Source organism: Heptranchias perlo, chromosome 4 (genome assembly GCF_035084215.1).
Source record: "Heptranchias perlo isolate sHepPer1 chromosome 4, sHepPer1.hap1, whole genome shotgun sequence".
Lineage (NCBI taxonomy): Eukaryota > Metazoa > Chordata > Chondrichthyes > Hexanchiformes > Hexanchidae > Heptranchias > Heptranchias perlo.
The window spans coordinates 64,817,595-64,842,602 of NC_090328.1; the positions used below are offsets into that span (position 1 = coordinate 64,817,595).

At 41.1% G+C, this 25,008-nt stretch overlaps 1 protein-coding gene across 5 annotated transcripts in view; it reads left to right on the forward strand.

Moving 5' to 3' along the window:
- LOC137320980 (casein kinase I) overlaps positions 1 to 25,008 on the forward strand; it is a 233,028-nt gene that overhangs the window by 143,967 nt on the left and 64,053 nt on the right. For all 5 annotated transcript variants that reach the window (XM_067983040.1, XM_067983042.1, XM_067983043.1 and 2 more), the window contains exons 7-8: positions 23,468 to 23,553; positions 23,650 to 23,734. In XM_067983040.1, coding sequence (XP_067839141.1) covers positions 23,468 to 23,553; positions 23,650 to 23,734 — 171 coding nt within the window. The remainder of the gene's footprint in view (positions 1 to 23,467; positions 23,554 to 23,649; positions 23,735 to 25,008) is intronic.

A 25,008-nucleotide genomic window follows, 5' to 3' on the forward strand; every position in this document is an offset into this window, starting at 1 on the left:
ATTTTTTCTGGTTTTCTCACTTCTTCAGCTGAATGTGTTGACACTTGCTGGGGTACAATTCCATGTGCACTGGCTGCCCTCTGGTGCATCACTGTTACAAATTTCGGGTCTGCACTAGATATTTTCTCCCCTACTCCCCATAAAATTTGACTGGGAGCAATGAAAATCAAACATAAATTCAAACAAAACCCATAAAATATTTGTATTTGAATTGAATGACTTGACTCCCTCCCTTTAGACATCTGGAACATGACATCTGTTCTGGAATTATTAACAATCAAAATAAGCTGGGCCATTTTCTATGAGTGATCCTGGCTTTTAACCCATACATACCGTGACGGAAAGAAAGAAGTCATTACCATGGCACATTGTGGAGTGGTGGACAAAGGAGTTGCAAGTGGTATTTGGTTGGGGGGAGGCGGGAACAGCTTGGAGCTGTGCTGAGGGCAGGAGATTGTTTGAAATTAGAGGGGAGCAATGCAGGGACAGTGCCAGCATGAAATTAGAGGGGAAGAAGCAGAGTATCGCTATGAATCAAGGGAGCGAGAGACAAGTGCAACAATAATGGGGCAGGGAGAGAAGTGTGCCAACATGAACTGTGGGAAGGGGGAGAAAAGAATGCCACCTTCAACTGGGGGCAGTGAGGGACATGGAGGGTAAAGTGCCAAAGCACCAAAAAGATGTGAAAAAAACAAGAAACTCTGGTCCATTTTAAGCAGGTTCTCCATGGCGGTGATATTTTACAAGTGACAACTGGACTCCATGATGTACAACTGAATGGCTCATGACGAGAAAAGTTTGGATATTCTTGATAGATGCTTAGTGATACCACAGTTTGTGATTACTGTCGAGGACTGGTTGGTTTTCACTTTAGGATTTATTTTTGCTTGAATCCTTGGCAGCTGGGCTGCAAATATTGCAGTGATTGAATGTCTTTTTGACCTTGGTTTTGCTTATAGTAGAACCATATCCGTACTGGAATATTTTGAGGGGAGGCTTAAATTGGTGACTGGTAGAGCTAACCATGAAATTAGTACATTAAAAAGAAAACCCATTTATTACACAACAGAAGGTATTGTTCTTTGACAAGTGACTATGTTGTCCTTTGTCTTATAATATAGTGGCTATATCTCACAGCCGACCACGAATGGTTCCTTTCAGAATAATAACAATAAAATTCAGTATATTGAAAAGAAATGGATAGCTTAAACAGTGCATAAAAATAATTGCTAAAATAATTGAATGAATAATGGCCCTTTTTCTGAATACTAAATGAAGACTGCATTTATTTATAGAGCCACACTTGGATTGTCACAGTCATTTCAGGTACCAAGGCTTATCACAGCTCTTGGGTAGTGGTACTGAGTATGTACAGTAAGTACATGGTGGTACTTTACATCAGAACAATAATATTATCATTTATATAGCTTTTACAAAATGCTCTTTATTGATGCATGTAGTCTGTTTTAATTATATTGTGTATATATTTTCTTTTCCTTTGGCACACTATGGTGATTATTCTTGGGTTTTTGTTGCAGTTTTGTGAGCAGGACAGATCTTTACAGTTCTTTTAAACTATTGAGTATGAGTGAAAAGTAAATATGCTGAAGAAATGTAAAACTGAAAAGTCATGCTGTTGGAGACATAATGCTGAAAGTGAGGACCATTTGAATTTAGAGGTTACTTTTATCTGCAAAAGGCATTGTACTTAGATTATTGACCAACGTATGCCTGCTAAGAGAAAGTAAATGGCAATAATGGTTGATTAAATTTTCTACAGATTATAAACTTGCATTTGTTTCTAAATGCTGCCAAGTAGTGAAATATCAAACCTAACAGGAAATTTAATGTTAAAAAAAAAACCTGTGGTTAAATTTAAACTGAGCAGTTGTATGTGTTATACTGGACATCATCACCAGTTGAAATGGAAGGTGGAGAAGCTAAGGACAAAATCTAACTTCATTTTAGAACATTCTTCATTCTGATATACGGTATCATGACAATTGTTACATATAAGATGACATAATTTATGTTTAAGATGACTAATTTTATGTTGACAATTGTAAACAATTTTACAACACCAAGTTATAGTCCAGCAATTTTATTTTAAATTCACAAGCTTTCGGAGGCTACCTCCTTCCTCAGGTGAACGATGTGGAAATGAAATCCTCGAAATGAAGTCACATTTATAATTCACAGAACAATGCTTGGTGATAACAGACAGTTTTTTCAACTGCCCGTTGCCAAGGCAATCAGTGTGCAGACAGACAGGTGTTACCTGCCAGGTCTCAGAATATACAAATCACCAAAAAAAACAACAAACAAAAAAAAACAGAGATAGAGAGGTAGAAACATAGAAAAGACAGCAACTGACCCGTTATATTAAAAACAGATAACATTTGTTCGCTGGTGGGGTAACGTGTAGCGTGACATGAACCCAAGATCCCGGTTGAGGCCGTCCTCATGGGTGCGGAACTTGGCTATCAATTTCTGCTCGACGATTTTGCGTTGTCGTGTGTCTCGAAGGCCGCCTTGGAGTACGCTTACCCGAAGGTCGGTGGCTGAATGTCCTTGACTGCTGAAGTGTTCCCCGACTGGGAGGGAACCCGCCTGTTTGGCGATTGTTGCGTGGTGTCCGTTCATCCGTTGTCGCAGTGTCTGCATGGTCTCGCCAATGTACCATGCTCTGGGGCATCCTTTCCTGCAACGTATGAGGTAGACAACGTTGGCCGAGTCACAGGAGTATGAACCATGCAATACACTGTGTTACAATACACTGTTATTGTTCGCTTTCACTAAACTAACTCTTTGTATGACTGCTGTAAAATCACTTTAGCTTCAATAATTAATCTGATGTGTGAAACAAGGATTCTTGTACTGCATTTCAAACCAACACCATTCACCCAGCCCCCACATATTCTCCACATCATAATTTTATGTTGCCCATTGGACGGATACAGAAATGAATGCTGCCTTTCCTTGGCTAATGCACAAATCTATTGACTTCAACAGAATTTGGTCTCCACCTGTGGTTTACTCAGCACCACTATTCTAAACCTGTGTGATTTAAGTGGCACAGGAATCTAAGTACAATCCAACACATGCATCCTGTTATTCTGAGCCAGAAAACCAGGGGGATTTGGAGTTAGATTTTAAACTATGGGTGAGGTGCGGATAGAAGTGAGCAAGGGGGGAAAAAAAAACAATTTTGCTAATTCTGGGCTAGCCTGTCTCTTTTTCAAAAAAAAATTAGAAATGGTCTGCAACCGTTTGAATACATAGTGCACACAAAACAGCAACAAGCACAAATTATCGTTCCCATGCATTGCATTTCTAGAATATAATAGTGTGTGGCAAACAAGCAACTGACGTCTGTTGCAGGTAATGAAAAGGCACTTCCGTGCTTTTAATATGTATGCTGTTATTATCTCCCTCTCCCCACAATTTCAGTCAGTGGGTGGACGGATGACCTGCTCCCAAGTCTCTGCTCACACTGCTTCATGACCAGAAGCTGGGATCTACACAAGTGGGCTAGGGTAACTCTTACTTCTAATATTTTTTCTTCTCTCCCTCCACATAGAAGGGAAGATATTCTAGGGCTGTCAAGGTTGGTTATTAATAATCCCTGACTTGGAATTCCCATCTGCAGTTGTTTAACTATTTCACTGTCTGGGAGATACCCCGTATGCAGTATTGATTTATTAGCTCTATACTTTAAAACCCGGCAAGTGTGTGTGGGATGTTTCATGTCAGTTTCACTTCAGTTGCTACATCTCTTGACACATTGAATGTATTATTGACTTGCTTCAGCGGTCTACTGAATACTGAACAATATGCTACTGAAAAAATAAGTTGAAAATAATGTAATATACATATTAGTTTCATGTTATTTCTTCTGACTTTAACGCTCAAGTTGATGCAATTTATGAAGAAAATTGATATTCAAAATTGTAGCTTGTTAAAGGATATCTTTTAGGCAAATATTTAGATGGCTATACGGAGTTATCACAGCTGTCTTATAACCTCGATGCCACAGGGCAAGAAGTATACTAAACATTTTTTAAGAACATATGTGCATGCCTGTACATTTATGCTGATTTCCTCAATGTTTTCAAAAGTTGGAATTATTGTTTTTTTAAAATAGCGTCTCTTTGGAGTGAACTGATGGTCTGTGATAATTTGTACACACTGATTAATATTTGGCAACAACGTGATGGTAAATGCATTAACCGGTCAGTAATCAATCCCTGCGTTCCTGGTCGGGCTCATAATCTACAGCCTCAGGAATCTCTACTCCCTCTGGGCCCCACAGTTGACCTCTTCATTCCGACTGTGCAATGTACTGAGCTGGGTAACACAGAAGCAAGTTGGAAGATTCTGCAAAATTTGAGTACATCAGCAACACTTGCTGCTCCAGCCTGAACTCCAGGAAGAGGGAGAGAGTGAGAACTGAGGCTGGGTTTTGACCCCTAACTGTGCCGGTAGTTGCTCAACCCAGTCTCCTTAATTATTTCAGGCCAGTTGTGAGGATGGTGGTATTTTATTTTTAAAATGTGTGAACCTGATATTTTAGTTATGGGGGTGGAATGAGGCAGATGAGAAGACACATGGGGTTATGCAGCCAAGCAGTGCTGAACACATTCATTGGGGTAGATTTTTGTCTTTACTGCCAGGGCAATAACCTGGAGGGGTGGATTGCATACACTTTATAGAACCTGCTTGATTTTCATTCCATTAATTTCATTTAAATTGGGTTCTTTAAATAGCGTGCGATCTTCCCATCAGATTACCGCCCAGCTGATGAAGATTAAAATGGATCCCATTATGTTATTAATCTGTGTGGATTATTCCAGACTTTTTAAAATCTCTTCATCTTTATCTATCTAAATGTTATTAAAAAGTCTTGCATACGGCTGTACTTCCTGTCCACAAGCCAACATCCTGTGTTAAAATTCTGAGTCATGCTTTTCGTGTCAATATTTAACATTGAAAACCCGTATGTAAACTTGTAAATAATAATAAAAATACATATTTCACCATAACATGATTAAAGTTACCCACTGAATTGCCTTTTGTGTCTTTTAATACCTTTATTCAAGCTTTTACTTTAAGGCCTCAGCCTGTCTCAAAAGCCTGAGATTCAACTGGATATTTTTAATCACAGCGGTGGAGAGAGAGTTTACAACCATGCTGCATTTTCTGAACATGTGCAGTTTGCAGATTTTCCAGCAGGCAATCTATGCACCAGCCTGTGTTAATGTTCAGTCATGTGAAGATTTGAAAGTTTCTTTACTTTCCCCAAAAGACTTTAAAACAAAATGGAGATTGAATTCTGGCAAGTGATGGCATTTATTTAGATTTATTAACATTTGTGCTTTTCAGTTATGAATTGTTCACAGCCAGACAGCAGCTCTGGTTAGCAGCTATGATTTTGGTGCCTTTGTTGAGAGAAAAGAAAACATTGTTTATCGAGAATTTATTTTCAATTGGTCTCCTGAGGCTGTAGGAAACTTTTTTGATACAAAAACTTTGAAATTGTGTAAATAAATGTTTTGAGTGTTTTATGAAGTAATTTTTGTTAATTTATGGAAATTCATGTTCATTAAAGATTGTATCAGTTGGTAAACTCCCCAGTAGTGCACTAAATTGTAAACTTCCCACTCTTCCACTTCTGTTGCATATTTGGAATATGCACACCCCCAGCACCATGATTTTATGCCTGTTAATTTTAATGCATGGAAGATCATGGGCTGGAGGTGCGCAGTTTCCTGATATGCATGCGGTGGGATTGCAGAAAAATAAAATTTACACTTAAAGGCAGGAACATAGAAATACCTGGAGCAGGTACTGGTGATGCAGCTGGCTATACAGACAGGGAAGGGAAAAAAGTGGAAGAGAAGAGACAGATCAGGGAAGAGGATTGGAGTGGAATGGGGAGAGGGGAAATGGAAGGACAAAGAATGAAGGAGGAGGGGAGAGGTGGGAGCAGAGTGTGGAGGAGAGGGAGGGGAAGGAGAAGGAGGAGATAAAAGTAATTAATGTGTAACAACAGCAACTCAAGGTTTGTGGTAGATAATCATTGCCATTGATTGTCTCCACTTTTTCCAAGACCACTCGTAACGGACCTCGTCGCCATCTTGCACCTGAACTCTTGCAGTAGCTAATGTAGCTAATCTTACTTGTTCCTACTGCATTGTGTGGAAACAGTAGTTGCTAACTGGGATCCAAATGCTTTCACCTTCCTACTACCTCCTGCTGGCCTTGGGCTCCTCTACTTCCTCACCTACTGCCTCTTGCAGCTGTAACTGCTTCCCTTACCCACATCCATTTGCCTAATTATCCCTGACTAATTGCCGCGTGACCGCCCAGTTGCCAACAAACTGACTTCGCCTGCACAAAGTCCCAGCACCCCAGTACTCTTGAAGCTCTCTATATCCCAGTGAGTTGACTTCAAAATTTTTGTCTGATATTTCATATCCCTCCATGGCTTCACCCTATCCTTCCTTAATGATTTCCTGATATCGTTATGGCCTTCCACTCCTCTAATACCAGGCTTCTCCTTGTGCTCCAGTCCCATGCTCCTTCATTGGTTGCTGCTTGTTCGGCCACTACCCTCCTCTGGTAGTCCCTGTCCCGTTCCTCCCACCTTGCCAGCGCCCACACTGCTTCCAAAAATCACCTTAGAACCCTTCTCTTTGATTTATGCCATTGGTCCCCCACTTTACCCTCTCCAATTTTTCCTTTTCCCTTCTGGTGTCCATTGTTTTATCCCATTGCTAAACACTTTGAGACTTCTTCCTGTGTCTGAATAGTGGTATAAAAGTGCAAATAGTTGTTGTCATCATTTTCGCTAAGCTTGCATAAGGGTTACTGCTGGGCGTGAGATCTGCGTGGCAGGAACAGGTGGTGCGAGCACCCTTCTAAAGCCTATATAAAAACAGCTAGAAGTGCAGTTGTAGCATCCTTTTCTAAACCAACAACTTTCATTTTGATGATCTAAATCTTTAGTTCTCCTAATTGGAGCTGATCTCTTTCCAGCTAGTTTGTTTAAAAAAAATGACAGCTTGAGTGAAATAATAAGTTTTAAACTAAATCAAGAAAGTATGTTTAAAAATATCAGAATTTCATCTGCTATAGCGAATCCTAGTTAAAATTAGGGATTGGGAATATTTTAACAGCCACATCATCTGAATGATTCTGACCCAGCTCCAAATCCAAAGGCCAACCTAAGCCAGCTGAATAAAAATGACGAGAAGGGTCTTTTAAAAAACCAAATGAACTTATTTTTTAATATGCTGACCTTTTAAAGGCATTCCATCTGTAGGCCAGACTAAGGCCTCTGACCCATCAGGCTTCACTGGGCATGCTGAGGTCTTGGTATCCAGCACGGCATGCGCCAGAATATAGTGCGATGCCCTACCCTGCCCCCTTTTGCTCATGCTAATGAAGCTCCTGCCTGCTTCGGTTGCCTGCCCTAGGTGTGACTAGAACATGGAAGGGACCAAAACCAGCGGGAATCTGGCATAACTAATTACTGGATCCGACCTCTGCCACCCCATTAGTGCCTGATTTTGGTGTTAAGACTAAAATTGCCCCCTAGAGGAAAGATAGTTGGTTCCGGGTCAATTGTCACTTTTAAAAAGGAAATGGATCATTATCCATTTACGAAGCAGGATTGAACATTACAGAAATGTTCAATAACACTGCTTGATTTTTTTTTCAGGGGAGGTCAGAAAAGGAAATAAGTGTCCTTATAAGTAAAGGATCAACAGGTGCTATAGGACGGAAGCTCATGATATAATACTCATATGGGCTCTGAATGGAGCAGGCTGAACATTTTTTTGCTAATCACTATGCAGAGTAAGTGAAAGAGAAAAGAGTAAAGGAGTAGCAGCAGATAGGACAGAGGTGTCTAGGACAGAGGAGCTACAGGAGCCAGAGAAAGTGAGCAGAGGAGTGGGAGACAAGACAATGAATGGGGCAGAGAAGGAGCAACAACCAGGAGATCATGAGCGGGGCAGAGGACTAACAACAGCTAAAAGATTAGGGCCCAGAATTTGCTGGAGCGGGGCATCTCGTGGCGTGCCCCAATAGTTAGACTTTTTCCCTCACCCTTCAACTCAAATGTTTTGCCCTGGAAGTGCGAATTGATAACGGCGTGGTGAGGGCAACATAGCATCTGGGACCTGGATGAGCGACAGGACCAACAGTCTATCTCCATAACCAATTAGATTTAAGGATTGAGAAATAAACTGAGGAATGATGGAGAAGGAGGGTGAATAACAGAGGGTGAATTAGTGTCAAATCAGGTACAGAAAGAGAAATAAAGAGAGGGAAAGAAAGATTGGATTAAGAGAGGGGCGAAAAAATTCAGAAAGGAAAAGTAAGAAAAAAATGTAGAAGTTTTAAATTTTAAAAATCTCTAACAATTTACTACCTGTGGGAGCGAGACTCCGCAGTGTAAATTGTTCCCTTTCTGGGCCTGAGAGATTGAATGGCATTGCAGGAACATAAATCTCCTCATTAAATAGGTACTAACGCTGTTAATTACCTGGCCTAACTTTCTGCGGCAAGTTTAATTGGCAATTAATGCGCAAATGCAGCAACTTCATGAAACTGAGAGGTTGAGGGTGAGATGTCGTTTTCCCAAGGATAACGGCGGAGCAGCACAAATCGTCCAGCAACTTGTGGTGATTTGCAATTCACGGGGTATCTCTTTCTTGCCGCAAGTTTCTGGACAATTTACATATTAATAATGGCATGCACATTTAACTCACCGTTATTTTGGCAGAAAATTCTGGCCCTCGGAGTGGGGCTGGAGTACCAGCCACAAGTCTTTTGCTCCTGCCCATGAGACTTCCACCTGGCCCCATCTTGAAAGCCATGGAAGTGAGCATTTTAAATGTAAAATTGCATGCTTAAAATGTAAGAAATTTGCATTTCTTTTTTGCAAATTAGCAAAAAAATGCAATTTACAACAGGTATAAATTCTTTGTCTTATTCAGGTCAGCTGAATATTTATTGAGGCCCTTTTAACAGCACCATGGGTGGGTTTCAGCGGTCTATTTCACCTACGGTCTTGGGTGTGAAAATTATGATGGGATGATGGTCGTACCAAAAAAATATTTAATTTTATTTTTTGTAGTTCTTTTTATAATTTATTTTTTCCCTCCATTACAATATTGGCCCTGTAATGCATAGCTTTCCCATCTCAGGTGAAAAGCTGAAAACCTGCTGCCATCCCTCCATAAAAACTGCAGATTAGAATGACTGTACCTTAAGTTTTCTTCCCTCTTCGAGGAAGAACTTATTTTCTACTCAATGCCTGCCTAAACAAATGAGCATATAAATAAGTTTATGTATTATTTTGACTCTGACTTCCAACGCAACGCAACTTCCAATGCAACTGATGACAGCATTTTCCTGTAATTCACCATTACTTTATTGAGGGCCACGTAGTAAAACGTCCTAAGGTGCTTCACAGGGGAGATTATGAAACAAAATTTGACTCTGAGCCATATAAAGAGATATTAGGATAGGTGACCAAAAGCTTGGTCAAAGAGGTAGGTTTTAAGGAATGTCTTCAAGGAAGAGAGGTAGAGAGACGTGGAGGTTTAGAGAGGGAATTCCAGAGTTTAGGGCCCAGGCAACTGAAGGCACAGCCGCCAATGGTGGTGTGATTAAAATCGGGGATGCGCAAGAGGCAAGAATTGGAGGAACGCACAGATCTCGGAGGGTTGTAGGGCTGGAGGAGGTTAGAGAGATAGGGAAGGACGAGGCCATGGAGCGATTTGAAAACAAGGATGAGAATTTTAAAATTGAGGCGTTCCCAGACCGGGAGCCAATGTAGGTCAACGAGCACAGGGGTGATGGATGTACAGGACTTGGTGCAAGTTAGGGTATGGACAGCAGAGCTTTTGATGAATTCAAGTTTATGGAGGGTGGAAGATGGAAGGCCAGCCAGGAGACCATTGGAATAGTCGAGTCTAGAGGTAACTCAGGCATGGATGAGGGTTTCAGCAGCAGATGAGCTGAGGTAGGGGCGGAGTCGGGCAACGTTATGGCGGTAGTGTTTTGTGAGGGTTACTGTTGGAATACTGCAGTGTGCTGTACCCAGAGTATGATTTTCACTGAATGATTCTTATGCAGTGAGCTCCTGATTCCAATCATTCCATCATGGGCAGTTGTCAATGGGGCTCAGGCACTTCCCCACAAGGGACCAATAGTTCCATCAAAATTAGAGGTCCTATCATTTTAATTGTGCTGTTTACATTGCTGTATCGGTGCCGGGATAGATTGTTTCGTAATAATATTCCCATGGAAACAGCTCTGAATCCCAGCTCTGTCAGTGTCTCATTTGTGCAGAGTGTGAATGGAGGCCTAGAGGTATGTACAGAGCAGCAAGGGCCACAGGGAAAATGGAGTCAGGCCCACAGGTAGCTTGAAGCCATATAATGAATGCTCAATTATGTGTCAGATTGTTTCGTGTTGCATGTGCCAGGTTTTTTTGTGGCCAGATTTATTGCTCATGTTGCTTAAAACTGAATTATAAGGAGAATTGGCTACTTTCCAAACAGGCTTGAAGATTAAATTAGAGATCAAAGATAATAAAGACAAATTGTATTGCATTAATTAGAATTTGGATATATGGCCACCAAAAATAGTGAATGTTTTCAAGTTGTCACTGAAATTACTCGAAAGAGTGGGGGGAAAGTTGACTTGGGGGTAATATTCTGGCATGGGTGGAGGATTGGTTATCTAACAGGAAGCAGAGAGTTGGGATAAATGGTTCATTCTCGGACTGGCAACCAGTAGCCAGTGGTGTTCCGCAGGGGTCGGTGCTGGGTCTCCAACTCTTTACAATCTATATTAACGATTTGGAGGAGGGGACCAGGTGTAACATATCAAAGTTTGCAGATGATACAAAGATGGGAGGGAAAGTAGAGTGAGGAGGACATAAAAAAACCTACAAGGGGATATAGACAGGCTGGGTGAGTGGGCGGAGATTTGGCAGATGCAATACAATATTGGAAAATGTGAGGTTATGCGCTTTGGCAGGAAAAATCAGAGAGCAAGTTATTATCTTATTGGCGAGAAACTGGAAAGTACTGCAGTACAAAGGGATCTGGGGGTCCTAGTGCAAGAAAATCAAAAAGTTAGTATGCAGGTGTAGCAGGTGATCAAGAAGGCCAACGGAATGTTGGCTTTTATTGCTAGGGGGATAGAATATAAAAACAGGGAGGTATTGGTGAGACCGCACCTGGAATACTGCATACAGTTTTGGTGTCCATACTTAAGAAAAGACATACTTGCTCTCGAGGCAGTACAAAGAAGGTTCACTCAGTTAATCCCGGGGATGAGGGGGCGGACATACGAGGAGAGGTTGAGTAGATTGGGACTCTACTCATTGGAGTTCAGAAGACTGAGAGGCGATCTTATTGAAACATATAAGATTGTGAAGGGGCTTGATCGGGTGGATGCGGTAAGGATGTTCCCAAGGATGGGTGAAACTAGAACGAGGGGGCATAATCTTAGAATAAGGGGCTGCTCTTTCAAAACTGAGATGAGGAGAAACTTCTTCACTCAGAGGGTAGTAGGTCTGTGGAATTTGCTGCCCCAGGAAGCTGTGGAAGCTACATCATTAAATAAATTTAAAACAAATAGACAGTTTTCTAGAAGTAAAGGGAATTAGGGGTTACGGGGAGCGGGCAGGAAATTGGACATGAATTTAGATTTGAGGTTAGGACCAGATCAGCCATGATCTTATTGAATGGCGGAGCAGGCTCGAGGGGCCGATTGGCCTACTCCTGCTCCTATTTCTTATGTTCTTATGACTCTTGTTAATTTTTATTTTTGGTGAAATACTATGGTGTTAAGTAAAAAGAAGATTGTAAATACTAGAAGTGCATAACAGATTGTGCAACATCTGAAAGAGAAAAATTGTTTAATGCTTTGGGTGTAACCCATCATCAGAACGGGCATGAGTAACTTGCAGAATTCCCTATAATGGATTGATGAGGACCTGCACTACACTGTTCATTTTGGTTCAGTTTCCTATTTTGCTTCTCTTGCCCTCCTCCTGTATGTATTTTCCCCTAAGTTTGCCAAATGGGAAATATTGACTGTATTTTTGACTAACCTTTGGCCTCACTACAAGTTAGTATTGGTCTGATCTATATGTAAAATTCCATCCTGGTCTGCCACATAATCTTGCCAGTCCTCGCAGCACTACAGTAACATGTCTTTGCTGTGAAATGCACATGAAGGGCACTGAACTGAAGTCCAGGTCCAGTGCAATCTAACTAGAATATGGGAAGCCTCAGTGTACTTAAAAGATTGTGAAGTACTAAAAATATTCCAGAGTATTTCTTTTTACAAACCTCACATGACCAAATTGTGTGTGTACCTTGCTTTCGGGATTGTGCAGTTAATATTTTGGCTTTTTGTTTTATCTGGATACATATCGTCAAAGCTCAAAAATGCCCCATATACTCGCTAAATATGTATGGATTCTGAAAATATACTGGAGATGTTTTAACAACTGATCACACTTGAACAAAACAGTTTTCAGTGGTATTTTTGACACACGTTTTGGTCACTTCTACTGCATTACAGAGCTGCTGCAAAAGCAGCCCAGACTTTGATGGCACTATTTCCATATGAATGAGGTGGCACTGCTGCCTCTGGTGGTCTTTTTCTATACTGCCAGTGAACAAACCTGGGATGCTACATGCCATCATTTTATCTGGTTGTGGGTGGACTAAGCTCTTGAGCCACTTTATTGGTCAGTATGGACCTTCCTCTGACTTCAAGGAAGGCCTGAATCCAGAAAATTGAAGTTGTGAATACATTTATCCAACACTTTACATGTACATTGTACCCCCAAAATCTCTAGTGCTCAGAATTCTATTCACATTGCAAAACAAGTTCAAACAGAAATACTTTTTTAAAAAAGGGGTTGAGGTACTGTTAATGTAATTACAGAGTAGCATTCAATGTATATAACTTGTTAATAGATACTGACTAGTTAAGGACTCTTGAGTTTAATGACATTATTAATTTGTGATGGGAGGAAAGGTTGGACATGTTGGGCCTGTATACATTGGAGTTTAGAAAAATGAGAGGTGATCTTATTGAAACATATAAGATCCTGAGGGTACTTGAAGGGGTAGATGCTGAGAGGATGTTTCCCCTCGTGGTAGAGACTAGAACCAGGGGACACAGTTTAAACTAAGGGGTCTCCCATTTAAAACAGATGAGGAGAAATTTTTTCTCTGAGGGTTGAGTCTGTGGAACTCCCTTCCCCAGAGAGCGGTGGAGGCAGGGTCGTTGAATATTTTTAAGGCTGAGTTAGATAGATTCCTGATTAACAAGGGAGATAAAGGTTGTAGTAGGTAGACAGGAAAGTAGGATTGAGATCACAATCAGATCAGCCATGATCTTATCAAATGGCAGAGCAGACTCGAGGGGCCAAATGGCCTACTCCTCTTAATTTGTATGTTCATAGAGCCTCCCAGGTAGTTCCTTTTGTAAGAACTATCTTCAGATTTCACCTTGTTTGGCAGTGAGCCTGAGGTAGAAAGGGGAAGCACCAAGGTCCGCATTATCTCCTTCCTCTTAAATGATGCTGTTATTTTCTACTTGTCCTCATATGCATATTTTGCTTTGATATAAAACATAATTTTACTGTTGGTTTCAATAAGCTGTAGCACAACTTTTCTTCAGTCTGACCTGCCTAAATTCAAACCTTTTCATGTTGCAATCTGATCTGGATTTGAGAGTGCTGCAAGCCTTTTAATTGACAGGAAAAATTCACTTTGATGGATTGGTTCATGCAACTGGAAATTTTATCTGATTGCAAAATGAGATACGAAAGTCACTAAATCACATTTAACAACCTTCTGAAGGGGAGCTTGAAGATGAGGCCTCAGCACAAACTCTGTACCCTGGCCAGCGATTCCGTCTGCCTCCTTGGTCGTTGCCTCAGATTGAACCAAATTGTTCTCAGTCTCGGTGTTCTAATTGACCTAAGCTGATTTTTGGACCCTATAATCCTCTCCATCAAAGACCACCTCCATAACACTGCCCGGCTCCACCTCCTTCCTCAGCCCATTTGCTGCTGAAACTCTCATCCATGCCTTTATCACCTTTAGACTCCACTATTCCAATTCTCTCCTGGTCAGCCTCTCATCCTCCACCATCCATAAACTTCAGCTCATCCAAAACTCTGCTGCCTGTATCCTATCCCATACCAAATCCCATTCGTTCCATCTACCCTATGCTCCCGGACTTACATTGGCTTGTGGTCCCCTATAGGTCTTAAATTTAAAATTCCACCCTTGTATTTAAATCCCTTCCATATCTCTGTAGCCTTCTCCAGTCCTACAACCCTCCCTCTTATGGCTAATGAGTGCAGTGATGATGAAAGAAACAACTTGTGTCCATTGCAGCTAACTGTATACTAAAACAATGTTTGTTGCTGTAAGATTACACTGTATATTTGGATGGCATTCGACTGGGAAAACAACTAAGTTGACCATGAAAAAAGTCAGTGATGAGAAAAGATTATTTGGCTCATCACAGCTAATCTCTCTACGACAAGGCTATCCAATCTAGGGCTCATAGGCTATATCTGGCTTGCAAGCTCCGACAACCCAATTCTATTTCCACTTTTGCTTCTTACTAGTTTTTTTTGTTTGAATTTTATGGGCCTGGAAGTTTGGAAAAGGCTGTTCCTAGCAGTATTGCCTCATCGATGGATTAATTCTAAATCAGAAAACCAAGCTGTATTAACATTGATCACTTCTCCAGTAAGTGTTTTTGGATGTATAGAATCATAGAATGATACAGCACAGAAGGAGGCCTTTCGGCTCATCTTGCCTGTGCCGGCTCTTTGAAAGAGCTAACCAATTGGTCCCACTTCCCTGATCTTTCCCTATAAGTCTACAAATTTTTCCATTTCAAGCATTTATCCAGTTCCCTTTTGAAATTTATTATTGAATCTGCTTCCACCACCCTTTCAGGCAGTACATTTCAGATCATAACAACTCGCTGCGTTAAAAAAAAAATCCTCATGTTGCCTCTTGTTCTTTTGCCAATTACCTTAAAACTGTGTCTTCTGGTTATCGACCCTTCTGCCACTGGAAACAATTTCTCCTTATTTACTTTGTCAAAACCCTTCATGATTTTGAACACCTCTATTAAATCTCTCCTTAGCCTTCTCTGCTTTAAGGAGACCAATCACAGCTTCTCTCGTCTTTTCACGTAATTGAAATCTTTCATCTCTGATACCATTCTTGTAAATTTCCTCTGTGCCCTCTTTAAGGCCTTGACTGTTAATTGTATGATTTATATCAGTGAGTGTTAATTGTACTCAGGTGGTGGCTATCAATTGGGGAATCTCTTGTATCCTTTTTATAGGAGAGCTTATCTCGGGTGTGGTATGTGTGTAAGGGGAATCTTTATGAATAAAAGCTTGGAAACAACTAAAGACTAGGTTCTAGTGTTTTATCCTTCACCACATGGCTTTCCATTTATTACATTGACCTCTTTCCTCGAGTGTGGTGCCTGGAATTGGATACAATACTCCAGCTGTGGCCTAATCAGTGTTTTATAAAGGTTTAGTATAACATCCATGCTTTTGTATTCTATGCCTCTATTTAAAATGTGGAACTCGCTACCACAAGGAATACTTGAGGTAACTAGCATAGATGCATTTAAGAGGAAGCTAGATAAACACATGGGTGAAAGGAATAGAAGGATATGCTGACAAGGTTAGATGAAGTAGGGAGGGAGGAGGCTCGTGTGGAGCATAAACAGTGGCATAGACCTGTTGGGCCAAATGGCCTGTTTCTGTGCTGCATGTTCTATGTACCTCAATGTAATTATGAAGCCAAGGATCCTGTATGCCTTTTTAACAGCCTTCTCAACTTATCCTGCCACCTTCAAAGATTTGTGTACGCACACTCCCAGGTCTCTCTGTTCCTGCACCCCTTTAAAATTGTGCCATTTCGTTTATTTTGCCTCACCTCATTCTTCCTCCCAAAATGAATCACTTCACAGTTTTCTGTATTAAATTTCAACTGCCATATATCTGCCCATTTCACCAGTCCATGTCCTCCTGAAGTCTGTTATTATCCTCCTCACTGTTTACTACATTTTCAAGTTTCGTGTCATCCGCAAACTTTTAAATTATGCCCTGTATACCCAAGTCCAGGTCAATATATATCAAAAAGAGCAGTGGTCCCAACACTGACCCTGGGGGACACCACTGCACATTTCCCTCCAGTCTGAAAAACAACTGTTCACCACTACTCTCTGCTTTCTGTTCCTTAGCCAATTTTATATTCTGGCTGCCACTGTCCCTTTAATCCCATGGGCTTCAATTTTGCCAACAAGTCTATTATGTGGTACTTTATCAAACACCTTTTGAAAGTCCATATGCACCTCATCAGCTGTACTACCCTCTCCTTTATTTCATTAAAGTAACATTCGCGCCAGACAAGTGCCAGGCAATGACCATCTCTAACAAGAGAGTGTCTAACCATCTCCCATTAACATTCAACGGTATTACCATCGCCATCCTGGGGGTTACCATTGACCAGAAACTTAACTGGACCAGCCATATAAATACCGTGGCTACAAGAGCAGGCCAGAGGCTGGGTATTCTGCGGCGAGTGACTCCCCTCCTGACTCCCCAAAGCCTTTCCACCATCTACAAGGCACAAGTCAGGAGTGTGATGGAATACTCTCCACTTGCCTGGATGATTGCAGCTCCAACAACACTCAAGAAGCTCAACATCATCCAGGACAAAGCAGCCCGTTTGATTGGCACCCCATCCGCCACCCTAAACGTTCACTCCCTTCACCACCGGCACACTGTGGCTACAGTGTGTACTATCCACAGGATGCACTGCAGCAACTCGACAAGGCTTCTTCGGCAGCACCTCCCAAACCCGCGACCTCTACCACCTAGAAGGACAAGAGCAGCAGGCACATGGGAACAACACCACCTGCACGTTCCCCTCCAAGTCACACACCATCCTGACTTGGAAATATATCGCCGTTCCTTCATCGTCGCTGGGTCAAAATCCTGGAACTCCCTTCCTAATAGCACTGTGGGAGAACCGTCACCACACGGACTGCAGCGATTCAAGAAGGTGGCTCACCACCACCTTCTCGGGCAATTAGGGATGGGCAATAAATGCTGGCCTTGCCAGCGACGCCCACATCCCATGAACGAATAAATAAAAAAGAACTCAATCAAGTTAGTCAAACATGATTTGCCTTTAATAAGTGCTGGCTTTAATTTATTAACCCTTTTTTTTCCACGTGATAATTAATTTTGTCCCCGATTAATGTCTCTAAAAGTTTCCCCACCAGCGACCTTAGACTGACTGGCCTGTAACCCGAGTTTTTTCCTCTTCCCTTTTTTGAACAGGGGTGTTACATTTGCAATCCTCCAGTCCTCTGGCACCACTACCATATCTAAGGAGGATTGGAATGTTGTGGCCAGAGCCTCTGCAATTTCCACCCTTACATACCTCAGTAACCTAGGATGCATCTTATCTGGACTGGGTGACTTTTCTACTTTGAGTGCAGCCAACCTTTACCGTACCCCCTCTTTATCTATTTTTATCTTATCCAATTTCTCTACTACCTCCTCCTTTACTGTGACATTGGCAGCATCCTCTTCTTCAGTGAAGATAGATCTAAAGTACTCATTTAGTATTTCAGCCATGCCCCCTGCCTCCACAAGAAGAACTCCTTTTTGGTCCCTTATCGACCCCACCCTTCCTTTGATTATCCTTTCACTATTTATATGTTTATAAAAGACTTTTAGGTTGCCTTTTGCATTACTCGCTAATCTATTCTCATACACTCTCTTTGCCCCTCTTATTTCCTTTTTCAGTTCTTCCCTGTACATTTTGTATTTAGCTTGGTTCTCTACTGAATTATGAACCCGACATTTATCGTAAGCCTCCTTTTTCTGTTTCATTTTAATCTCTATATCTTTAGTCATCCAGGGAGCTCTAGCTTTGGATGCTTTTTCTTTCCCCCTCGTGGGAATTTGACTGGTCTGTACCCGAGCTATCTCCTCTTTGAAGGCCTCCCATTACTCATTTGCTGTTTTACCTGCCAATCTTTGATTCCAAACCACCTGTGCCAGATCCTCTTTCAACTCACTGAAATTAGCCCTCCTCCAGCTGAGTATTTTCACATATGATTTTTCCTTGACCTTTTCCATAACTATTCTAACCCTGATGATATTGTGATCACGTTTCCCAAATGTTCTTCCACTGAAACATGCTCCACTTGCCCCACTTCATTCCTCAGAACTAGATCCAGCACTGCATCCTTCCTTGTTAGGCTATAAACATATTGGTCAAGAAAGTTCTCTTGTACATATGATGTGGAGATGCCGGTGATGGACTGGGATTGACAATTGTAAACAATTTTACAACACCAAGTTATAGTCCAGCAATTTTATTTTAAATTCACAAGCTTTCGGAGGCTACCTCCTTCCTCAGGTGAACGATCGTCACCTGAGGAAGGAGGTTGCCTCCGAAAGCTTGTGAATTTAAAATAAAATTGCTGGACTATAACTTGGTGTTGTAAAATTGTTTACTCTTGTACATAGTTCAGGAACTCCTCCCCTTCTTTTCCCATTACACTGTTATTTTCCCAGGCTATATTAGGATAATTGAAATCCCTCATTATCGTTACTTTAAACTTCTTGCATCTTTCTACAATTTGCTCCTCTATCTCCTTCCCACTATTTGATGGCCTATAATATACACCCTCAGCAGTGTAACAGCTCCTCTGTTGTTCCTTGATTCTAACCAAATAGATTTGTCTTTGAACCCTCAAGTGCATCATCCCTTTCCAGTGCAGTAACAGTATCTTTGATCAATACTGCGACCCCTCCTCCTTTATTTCCTTCCCCATCTTTCCTGAATACATTGTAGCCAGGAATATTAAGGGCCTGTTGTTACCCTTGTTTGAGTCAGATCTCTGTTATTGCCACTATATCATTAACCCCTGTGGCTACTTGTGCCTGCAGCTCACCAACCTTATTTACCATATTCTGTGCATTTATGCACGTGCACTCTTAAACCCATCTTAGTCTGTATCACGTTTACCCCTTGTCTGGTCACTCCTATTTCTGAACTACTCCTTATTCTAATGCAGTTTGTCTCTCCCAGTCCTCTGTGCACCTTGTATCTCTTCTCTAATGCTTCATCCTGGTGTCCCTCCCCCTGCCAAATTATTTTAAGCCCTTCCCCACAGCAGTCATTAACCTCCCTGTGAGGACATTGGTCCCAACCCCCTGTTGAGGTGCAACCCGTCCATCTTGTACAGGTCCATCCTGCCCCAGAACTGGTCCCAATGCCCCAGGAATCTGAAGCAATCTTTCCTGCACCATTTCTCCAGCCACACATTAACCTGTCTTATCTTACTGCTCCTATACTCACTAGCACATGGCACTGGGAGTAATCCAGAAATTACTACCTTTGAGGTCCTGCTCTTTAACTTCCTCCCTAGCTCCTGAAACTCTGTCTTAGGACCTCAACCCTTTTCCTACCTACGACATTGGTTCCAAAATGGACCGTGACTTCTGGCTGTTTCCCTTTTCCCCCGCAAAATGTTCTGTACCCGTTCAGTGATGTCCTTTAACCTGGCACCAGGGAGGCAATACACCATGCGAGACTCACATTTGCAAATGCAGAAACAAAAGTATTCAGCACTGAAAACCAGTTTGAGAGTGCCACACTTGCGGAGGATTTCTGTACTGCCTGCCTCTTCCTACCCTGCTCGATGGCCACCCACTTACTACGCTCCTGAACTCTCTGTAGCTGCGGGGTGACCAGCTCCTGGAACATACGACCCAGGAAATTCTCAGCCTCCGGTATGCCCTGCAAGTGACTCCAGCCGCTCCTCAAGCTCAGAAACCCTGAGCACGAGCTTGAGCAACAGGAGGCACATCCTGCACAAGTGGTTACCTGGGACACATGAAGGAGTTCCCACGTGGCACAGGAATTGCAAGCAATGGGTCTCAGCTGTCTCATCATTTTGCTTAAAGGTCTATCTGCTTATGTTTTTATATATATAAAACTCCTATTTATTAATTATGTATACCAGATTTTTATTTAGTGCAATTTAGATCCCTTTAATGTTGGTATCCTCTACTTAGTTAATTTTAATTTGATCCCCTTAGATCTAATTAATTACTCTGATTATTTACATATTTACTGTTGCCCTTTGGTTAAAATACTTAGCACCTTCTGCACCAAATTCCCACTATCACCAAATTCCTGTCATCACTCTGTTTAGCAAGCAATTCCGTTAGCAGATTCACCCAACTCTCACCAAGTTCTGTGCTTCAAGCTCTGTGCTTAAAGCACTGTGACTTTGTACTAATGTCCATTTATGCACTGGATCCTACTTTCTTGGTTTACTTTGGAGAAATAATTTGGGTTTACCTTGTATTCCTAAACCATTTAATATTTTATATAATTCAGTGAGTCTCCTTGGCCCTCTTTTTCCGAGATTGTAAAGCTTATGCTTCTCCAATCTTTTGTCATAACTCATCCTGTTTACATTTGGGATAAGTCTTGCTGATGTTTTTGTACTCTATCTAATATAAATGTGGCTTACCCCTGATAATTCAGTCACGTTTGCACTAAAACTGTTTAATTGTCCAATAATTTGAATCAAACAACAAAGTTGAAATCTAGTGCGAAAAACAAATTGAATTATTAGATAATTTGAATAAGCAAATTTGAATTAAGAGGAGTGGACCGTATTTTTTGATGCCAATATAATTTTCTGAATTCTTGTAGTGTTCAGGTATTGGCTTTAAAAAGTGTACTTTTTTCTTTCATGATTTAATCCTTTTGTGCTGGTTTACTTTGCAAAGAGTTGCTTTCCCCTTACACTCTCGCCCCCATTTTTCCCTATTCTCCAAGCTCTGCTTATCCATAATTTAAATTTTGGTCCCCTGTTCTGAGTATCCAGCTCAAATTCAGTTTCTCCCTTTATTTTAACATCTAATATGTCTGATCATGCTATTTTGACATGCAGCCCACCTCTTTTGCACCAAATTGATTAACAGCAGAAACTACCCAATCTATCTATTAATCCAACAGAATATGACTGGAACCAACTGGCCAGTGACATACTTAACTACATAATTCTTCTCTTCTACCAAATACTGGTAATTGCAGCCATCTATGCCAGTACTTTGGTAATATGAGGTGGACTTGTGGAAAAAGGGGAAGCAGTTGCAGGAAGGGAGAGCTTCAACTTGCATTTGTTGCTTAGTGTCCTAGAGGGAGAGTCACCCTCATAGTGGGCACATTTCATTGCCAAAGCCCCTTATATGAAGCTGTGGATTATCAGTTAGTGCCGACAAGGCCATGGTTATGAACTTGGACACCTAGAACACCAAGGTTTTTGGCACGTTATAAGTTGTTCTGTGTATGTCCTTCCATCGCACAGAAATTGGTCATTTAACTGATGTTGAAATTCTGAGGCTTACTACAACAGCAGGTGGATCAAATTAATTGCAAGCCATATCTGCAAATATGCTTATATATCCAAGGTTCGGTGGCTACCTTAATTGTACTGCAGAGAGACATGAATCTGCTAATTAAGCTCTGGCCCTCCAACTTGTGCTGCCACCTTTTGTTAGATTATGATGAGTGACCATGCTGTGTTCAGGAGGGTGGTGAACCTGCTTGCACATTTTATGGTAACTTGTGCTGCTTATCATGCAACTTGGGAGGAGTTTTTCATTCTTGCTATCTTTTTAGCAATGGCTCAAACCTCTGCTTGTTAGTTATCTTATGATCAACTGTGACTATCTTTCTTGGTCAGAGCAAAGATAAATAGGGTTTCTTTGCAGTCAAGTTTGCTTTAAAATGATATGCCTACCAAGTCGATTTTCTGTCACAGACGCAGGTGCTATGAGAACTTTGTTGATAACTGACCAGCCAACCTGGTTCATTAATGGGATCTGGAGGGGTAGACCTTCAGTTGACCTGGGATTTTTACCACTCTGCATCAGACAACCTCGTAAGCCAATGTGTTAATGGCTAATGTGGTCCTAGCCTGATAAGAAACAAAGAGCTCATCAGGACTCTGCTGCTAAGTTGCAGTTTTAACTAATTAAATTCCATTGGTACCTCTGTGCACACTTGAGGGTTCCTGTTACTAACCTAAGTTCTCTGAGCTTGGGCAGGTGAGGTGTGTAGTCTGTAACAGGCAAACTTCACCTGTGTGGCTTTCTCTGTAATTTGGTTTGGGTAATATGATGGCTTTCTGCATGGTATTACCAGAACAATTAACATGACAATTTTTCCTAAATTCTACAGTTATATGTAAGAGCAGTTAATAAAGGCCCCAGAAGGCCTCTGCTAAATGATTAACAATCTGGAGTCATGCAGCTTTGCAACTCTGTAAATATTTACTCTCACTAGACATTGGGTATTCAAAAGAATTAGAAAGCAGACCTCCAGAAGAACGGGGAGGAATATGCTGGGGCAACCAGAGAATCTAACATTAGATTATCCTGATATAAAATCTTGAATAAATTATACAGGGCTGCAGAGAGAATTTAGACGTATTGGATATCAGAAAGACTGTGACTTAAGTTGCAGAATAAAGAAAAACTGGTATTGCCAAGTCCACACTTACTCTTCAGTGGAGAGTAAAATCAGGCGGGGTGTAAAATGGGCGACCAACCCAAACCCGCCCTGTTCCTGCCAGACGAGCTAGGTTAAAAGTACCCCCATCATCTCAAACCACAAAGAAGACCAACTCTGGTACTCTTAACATTGGCCAAGAGAGTGATTTTGGGCATTGGAGTGAAGACATTCTTCTGTTAGTGAATGGTTAGCTTTACCCACAAAAGAGAGAGTTAGATCTAGAATTCTTGAGAAGATCCCAGACTTGGTTAAGCAATGGCATCAACTATTAGCCTCAGAATACAACCAAGCTGAACCCAAAGATTAATTTCAAAACGAGCACCTGCTGTGCTACCAACCCATCCAAATGAAAATAACTGTAGTGATGCCTGTTGTGTGTTTTTATTTGTGCATGTGTGTAGTGTAATTGTGGTTTGCTGAACTTTTGTACTGAAAACTACCTATTATTGAGATTGCTTAGTATGCAGCAGAATAAAAACAAGCATTTTTTCATATGCATTGTACTTGAAACAAATAAATTAAATGATAGAAAAAGAAAATCAAGCATCCATGTTACAAGGTGGCTAATGTGTTTTAACGCCATGGAAATATTTTGCAGCAGAATAAAAACAAGCATTTTTTCATATGCATTGTACTTGAAACAAATAAATTAAATGATAGAAAAAGAAAATCAAGCATCCATGTTACAAGGTGGCTAATGTGTTTTAACGCCATGGAAATATTTTTTAAAAAGTAATATTTTTTTTAATTCCTTGCAGAACAAAGCAGAAGAGATGACTTAGAAGCATTAGGTCACATGTTCATGTATTTTCTCCGTGGCAGTCTTCCTTGGCAGGGCCTTAAGGCAAGTTTCTTCCCCACTCTGTTATAATCCAAACTGCTAATTACAGTTAAATATTGCCTTGGTAACATAATTGCTGTCTTTACTTTCTTTTCCCAGGCGGACACATTAAAAGAAAGATATCAGAAGATTGGGGACACCAAGCGAGCGACGCCAGTCGAAGTGTTATGTGAAAACTTTCCAGGTAATTTTCAATTGCTCAACAGTCCCAAGGATTCTCAAGTTTCCAGATGCCCAGTCTCATTTGTGCTGCTTAAATTCATTGGTGTTTATTTTCTGCCACAAAACATGTTACAATGTGTAATGTTTTCAAGGTGCGCTATTGGCGTTAATGGGATAGATTTTGCTGCAAAAGTAACAGTGAGGCTAATGGCACTCACCGTTAATTTTGTGCAAATTGGAAAGTAACTTCCGGTGAGCGCACATATGCAGTTAAATGTGGAAATCCGGAAGTTTTTGTTTTATTCGTTCACGGGATGTGGGCGTCGCTGGCGAGGCCAGCATTTATTGCCCATCCCTAATTGCCCTCGAGAAGGTGGTGGTGAGCCGCCTTCTTGAACCGCTGCAGTCCGTGTGCCGTGTTGCTCTCTCAGATGCGATGCTCCTCCAAAAGCTGCATGAAAATGGCATCTCGTTGCCTGGCTCTCCACACACACACCCCCACCCCCACCCCAGGTGAAGTTCCAGTACTGATGTTGCAAGTATGGGCTAAAGTCGCCAGCAAAAGTTAAGTCAAGTTATTTCAAGTCTAAGTACCATTTTAACGTTGTGGTGAGCCTTAATTATTGCCAAACAACCTCTCTGGCACTGAAAATTAACTTTTACAAGTGTAGTCTCATTCCTAGATTTTAATTATTTTTGGACATTTAAAAAAATTGTATAAATTTAATAAAACATTTTTTGTTTACTTTTTCTTTCTTTCACTTTTATCTCTGTCTCTTAATACAATCTTTCTTACCCACTCTTTATTTCTCTTCCTGTACTTGACTTGACATTAAATTCACTATTCTAACTTACACTTCCTGGTTCAGTCTCTGCATGGCTTATTAACAATGCTTCAATCTGATTGGTTAAGGAGATACACAGCTGTTTGCCCAGTTCACACAGGCCCCAGATGTCCTGTGGAGGGTGCCGTGCTTTTTGGATTTCTAATTTACAGGAAATTGCGTGCAAAAGCTCATAGACTTGCACTTGCCCATAGACTTTCTAACGAAGGGCTAGTGCTTTTTTAATTTTACTATTTGTATGTAGCAAGTGTGAGTGCTTCCAGGCCTGATTTCTCTCAGTTGTTGACATCAAGTTTAATTGTAAACTATCTTTATGCTGATTTTGTGTAATTAGCCTCAGATATGTGGATTTCATGCCGCTGATGGTATCTGAAAGCTAAATGCGATGGTTTTTTGAAGACTTTTAAGCACTGGCCAAATTGTCGCAGTCAGTCTTTGCATTTGTGGAATA